We start from the raw sequence: 6,496 nt of genomic DNA, 5'->3' as shown, positions 1-6,496 counted from the left end.
ATATATATATATATATATATATATATATATATAACTAAGTAATTTTATGCTTATAACAAAAAATATCTGCCAATCTTAAAAGGAAAACGATAACCCTACTAGCAGATATTTTTATTAATTTTGATCAACTTCTCAGGATATTCTTATATTCCGTCATGTTGCAGGTCAAGTAAATGTCCCTTGATTTAGGAATGTTTTGATATTTGTACTGCAAAACAAGACAGAAATCCTGCAGCTTTCTTCCTCGTCTAAAGCTGATTTGAGGCTCTGTTCCAACCTCAGTGAGCTCCCTAACTAGTCAGCATCTGTAGTAGGCATCTCACCGGTGAGCAGCTCGATCCAGCAGGCCACGTTCTCCGGCGGCTCGGTGCTCTTGATGTGCTTCAGCGCTTCATCCAGCAGCACATCACCTGTGGGAGCGGAGGACTTCACCAGCACCTGCAAATAAAACAACACACACACAGCATTCACTAACAACTCTATCTGAAACAAAAACTAGTCAAAGCTGTACAGACACTAAAAAAACTACTAAACATCACAAAACAACTACAGTTCTAAAGCGTTACAATTTAAATGAAAACAGAATGTAACAATAAAAACTGTTGTATTTTGTTTTTATTGTTACAGTTACAACATTATCACAATGACACTAAAATAGCACTGATTGAAGTATTGTCAATTTATTTATTTTTTAACACCATATCATCAACAGAGGCTATTTTCATGAAGAACTAGATAAAATAATAATAATAATAATAGTTATAAGAAAAATAGAGAAAATTATATAAAAAAAACCTTCATATATTCCTTACAACAATATAAAAAATATAGCAATTATATAAGCTCCTTCTGTTTCACTTCTGATAGAAAATCTAGAATTTTGCCATTTAAAAAAAAATGCCCATTAGTTATTTTTTAATAAAACCATGCAATGCCAAATTTAATTTAAAGCAGGACTTTACAATCTGTGTTATTTTAGTGTCATTGATATGCCATTATAGCTTTTATTCATATTTTTTATTCATTTTTATTTTAATATTTTCCATTTCCATTTTAATCTTAGTTAGTTTTAGTAATTTTTTGTGCTTTTGTCATTTTTATTAGCTTACTATTAATATGTCCATACATTTCAGTATGTATGGACATATTAATTTCAGTTTTCCAACAAATTTCAGTTTTACTTTAAATAAAAATGAGAAATGTTGCCTTGGCAGTTTGCTTAAATATATATTTTTTACTATTTTATAAAATATTCTATTTTATTTTATTCCAGTTCAAGTTTTTTTTATTCATTTTTTAATTTAATTTCATTTATTTAGTTTTATTTAAATATAATAACCCTGGTTTCAATAAATTAGTAAGAAATTAATGTTGTTGTTTTTTATTAGTAATTTTTTGTGCTTTTGTCATTTTTATTAGCTTACTATTAATATGTCCATACATTTTTTATTTCAGTTTTACTTTAAATAAAAATGAGAAATGTTGCCTTGGCAATTAGCTTAAATATTTATATTTTTTTAACTATTTTATAAAATATTATATTTTATTTTATTCCAGTTAAAGTTGTATTTATTTAATTTAATTTAATTCGTTTAGTTTTAACTATAATAACCCTAGTTCCAATAAATTATTCCAAAAAATTAATACTTGACATCTTGCATTCACAGTTTGACCATTTCTATTTTCAAATTGAAAACAGCAGACTGTTCATTTATAATGGGCTTCACTTCAAATTATCTGTTTGGGACACATTCATTCCATTCGCAAGTAAAGTTACACAAATGAAAGTCATTTTAAAAATACCCTAATTTTTCAGTGTGTAAATGATTAATTCTATAGTCTGGGTGATACAGTGACGTCTGAAATGGACCAAAAGGACTAATTTAAGCACAGAATGATCTTTATTGTCTTGACAGGGTTGTGTCAGTTGCACCTGTGTCTTCATTATGAGCTTCAGTCTGGTTCAACTCGTTATTTAACTCCATTATCAATTATTTAAACCTCAAAGACTGTTGAACAGAGATAGGTGTGTTTTCAGAACAAGAGAAATGTGAATGCTGTAGACGTCAGACGTGACGTTTGCATCAATGTTTAATGAGTGCAATGCAAATCAACTCTTCCAGCAGCAGTGAGACACTAACGAGCGTAACGCATCCGGTCGGGCCGGTTTGGTTTCGTCGACTGATTCGGACGCTTCACACACCCGCTGCTGTTTGCCATGAGAGATAAGGTGTGTGTTTAACTTGGGGAACATTTGCATCCGTGTTCTGGAGCTGCTAAAACACTTACACTTAGTTACACTTCCACTGCAGCCAAACTAAAGTTTCTGAAAGAGTCTCTTCTGCTCACAGAGGCTGCGTTAATTTGATCAAAAATACAGTAAAAATTGTGAAATATTTTTACAATTTCAAACAGCTGTTGTCTAAGTGTATATCTGTTAAACTGTAATGTATTTCTGTGATGCGCAGCTGTATTTTCAGCATCATTACTCCAGTCTTCAGTGTCACATGATCTTCAGAAATCAGTATAATATGTTGATTTGAAACATTTCTGATTATCATCAATGTTGAAAACAGCTTTAAAAGACACTTTTATTTGGCGAGGATGCATTAAATTGATCAAAAGTGACAGTAAAGACATTTATAATGTTAGAAAATATTTCTATTTCAAATAAATGCTGCTCCTTTGAACTTTCTATTCATCTGTGAATCCTGAAAAACCAGTTTCCACAAAAACATTCAGCAGCACTATAAGTAGCAAGTGATATTATATACTGTTCGTTTATAATTTGTGCTTTGGCAACACTGTAACATGCGGACATGCCAAAAAAGCTAATACAAATTGAATACAAGTCTACGAAGTCGATGTGGAAAAAAGTGAGACTTTCCTCAAGTCTCTATATCTTTATCTACTGAGTTTCTCTTCTGAGTTTCTCAATGCAAAAAATGAATGCTCATTCTCTCTGGAATATCTGATTGTGAAATCTATTGTAATGTAGCATATCACATCAACACTTCCGTACAGCTGCTTGTGGATTGGTTTCATAATTGGTGAATTCTGCAGCATTAGCACCGTTTATTTCTTGTGTAAAGCGCTACAGAAACACGTGAGGCTTGTCTCGACTGGCTCACCTTGCGGTGCAGTAGTTTTCTCTTGCGTGAGCTCTGCGGTTCGAGCTGAATGCGTCCTCTCAGCGCCAGCTCCACCAGAATGCAGCTGCGCAGGCCTGACGAGATGCTGTCGTTCCAGAACGACGTGTAGCCCTGCGTTCACATCAAACACAAGTCATCATGAGATATGAAAAACCTACAGATTACAAGCTTTGCCACTTGCTTTTTCTCTGCCGTTCAGTTTAAGCAACCCTTTTTTATTGAGCAAATAAAGGAAGAACATTTCATACTGGGCACTAAATCACAATGTTGTAGTTATAGAGCTTATATAGTTCATAATACTGCAATATATGACACTGAATAATAAAGTACAAGCATGAGCTGCACCACGCTGATGTCTCAGCTGTGACCTCAAGCAAGCAGCTTGTGCAGCAAACCAAGTTATTATTTGTGCAATAAAGTGGTTGCTTCTGTAAATAATTAAACGAGTCAAACGAGCTGCAAGCAGAGAAACTGAAGGCTTGCATGCTGTTCCCACAGATGATAGATAAACATGTTTTCCAGTGTTGTTTGGTAATGTTGGGTTTATGTTTTACGAGGACTCTATAGACGTAATTACGGTGGCCGAGAAGTGCTAAACAAATCACAATTCTGAAAACAAAATAACAAATTACAAACGCAAATGCAAGTCTAAAAAACAAAATAACAATTCAGAAAACATTATAACAAGTCAGAAAACACAACGACAAATCAGACAAACCGGAAGAGGTAGGTATAGTTTGAGACAGCGCCATTGGTTTGGGATTACTCACCGCTGACTGGACGAGACATCTGTCAATCAACGTATACAGGGAGGAACCAGCGGAAGAACAGCAGAGTCGTGGTAGAAAGTTCGGAGATGGTATTAAAGTAGCTCAGTTTAAATGTATTGTATGAATTGCCCTTACTCTGGAATAAAGAATACTGGGTATCTATTTACATTTAGTTAAAAGTGGCTGTAAATCATCAGCTCCAGTGGCGCAGATGGATAAATGCGTGCCCTTGGCTTTTTCGACGCGATCGACCCGGGTTCGATCCGCCTTTTGCCAAACTTTTTTTCCCTCCCTTTTCAAATCTCGTATCACATCGTAAAGGCATTTATTTTCTTTTTTAGACTTGCATTTGCGTTTGTAATTTGTTATTTTGTTTTCAGAATTGTGATTTGTTTAGCACTTCTCGTCCACCGTACGTAATGGATTTTCTATCTCCTTACCCAAACCTTCCATCTAAACCACCACAAAACTACAGGCATTTTTACTTTTTTTATAAAATAGTTTATTATGGTTTCAAAGCTATTTAAATTATGAAATGTTCACATAAAACACGTTTATGTACCAGTGTAATACACTTGTCATTATACAAATCTGTGTCCTCATAAATCACATAAACATGAACACAAACACACACACACACACACACACACACACACACAGACACACACACACACTCACACACAGACACACATATAGAGACACACAGACACACTCACACACAGACACACATATAGAGACACACAGACACACTCACACACAGACACACATATAGAGACACACAGACACACTCACACACAGACACACATATAGAGACACACAGACACACTCACACACAGACACACATATAGAGACACACAGACACACTCACACACAGACACACATATAGAGACACACAGACACACTCACACACAGACACACATATAGAGACACACAGACACACTCACACACAGACACACATATAGAGACACACAGACACACTCACACACAGACACACATATAGAGACACACAGACACACTCACACACAGACACACATATAGAGACACACAGACACACTCACACACAGACACACATATAGAGACACACAGACACACTCACACACAGACACACATATAGAGACACACAGACACACTCACACACAGACACACATATAGAGACACACAGACACACTCACACACAGACACACATATAGAGACACACAGACACACTCACACACAGACACACATATAGAGACACACAGACACACTCACACACAGACACACATATAGAGACACACAGACACACTCACACACAGACACACATATAGAGACACACAGACACACTCACACACAGACACACATATAGAGACACACAGACACACTCACACACAGACACACATATAGAGACACACAGACACACTCACACACAGACACACATATAGAGACACACAGACACACTCACACACAGACACACATATAGAGACACACAGACACACTCACACACAGACACACATATAGAGACACACAGACACACTCACACACAGACACACATATAGAGACACACAGACACACTCACACACAGACACACATATAGAGACACACAGACACACTCACACACAGACACACATATAGAGACACACAGACACACTCACACACAGACACACATATAGAGACACACAGACACACTCACACACAGACACACATATAGAGACACACAGACACACTCACACACAGACACACATATAGAGACACACAGACACACTCACACACAGACACACATATAGAGACACACAGACACACTCACACACAGACACACATATAGAGACACACAGACACACTCACACACAGACACACATATAGAGACACACAGACACACTCACACACAGACACACATATAGAGACACACAGACACACTCACACACAGACACACATATAGAGACACACAGACACACTCACACACAGACACACATATAGAGACACACAGACACACTCACACACAGACACACATATAGAGACACACAGACACACTCACACACAGACACACATATAGAGACACACAGACACACTCACACACAGACACACATATAGAGACACACAGACACACTCACACACAGACACACATATAGAGACACACAGACACACTCACACACAGACACACATATAGAGACACACAGACACACTCACACACAGACACACATATAGAGACACACAGACACACTCACACACAGACACACATATAGAGACACACAGACACACTCACACACAGACACACATATAGAGACACACAGACACACTCACACACAGACACACATATAGAGACACACAGACACACTCACACACAGACACACACACACACACACACACACACAAACAGATCAGCTCGACTCCATTCACTCCAGCTGAAAGAGATTTGAGACGCTCAACCGGATGAACCTGATTTTCGCAGAACAACACGAGAAGTATTTTTCAACCATTACACGACACTGCATGAGCTCCAGGACTGAAAGACTACCTGACCAGTCTTACCAGACGAGTGTGTGTGTGTGTGTGTGTGTGTGTGTGTGTGAGTGAGTGAATGAGTGTGTGTGTGTGTGAGAG

The 6,496-nt window shown here is 37.2% G+C and overlaps 1 protein-coding gene across 4 annotated transcripts in view; it reads right to left on the bottom strand.

Annotated features, from left to right (window-relative positions):
* Positions 1-6,496, bottom strand: part of golph3l (golgi phosphoprotein 3-like) — an 11,394-nt gene that overhangs the window by 3,093 nt on the left and 1,805 nt on the right. For all 4 annotated transcript variants that reach the window (XM_016504032.1, XM_016504034.1, XM_016504036.1 and 1 more), the window contains 2 exons: positions 3,132-3,263; positions 324-438 (listed from right to left, as the gene is read on the bottom strand). In XM_016504032.1, the coding sequence (XP_016359518.1) occupies positions 324-438; positions 3,132-3,263 (247 nt within the window). The remainder of the gene's footprint in view (positions 1-323; positions 439-3,131; positions 3,264-6,496) is intronic.

This window comes from Sinocyclocheilus anshuiensis, unplaced genomic scaffold (genome assembly GCF_001515605.1).
Source record: "Sinocyclocheilus anshuiensis isolate Anshui unplaced genomic scaffold, SAMN03320099.WGS_v1.1 scaffold2144, whole genome shotgun sequence".
NCBI lineage: Eukaryota > Metazoa > Chordata > Actinopteri > Cypriniformes > Cyprinidae > Sinocyclocheilus > Sinocyclocheilus anshuiensis.
This window is presented reverse-complemented; position numbering and strand designations above follow the sequence as displayed.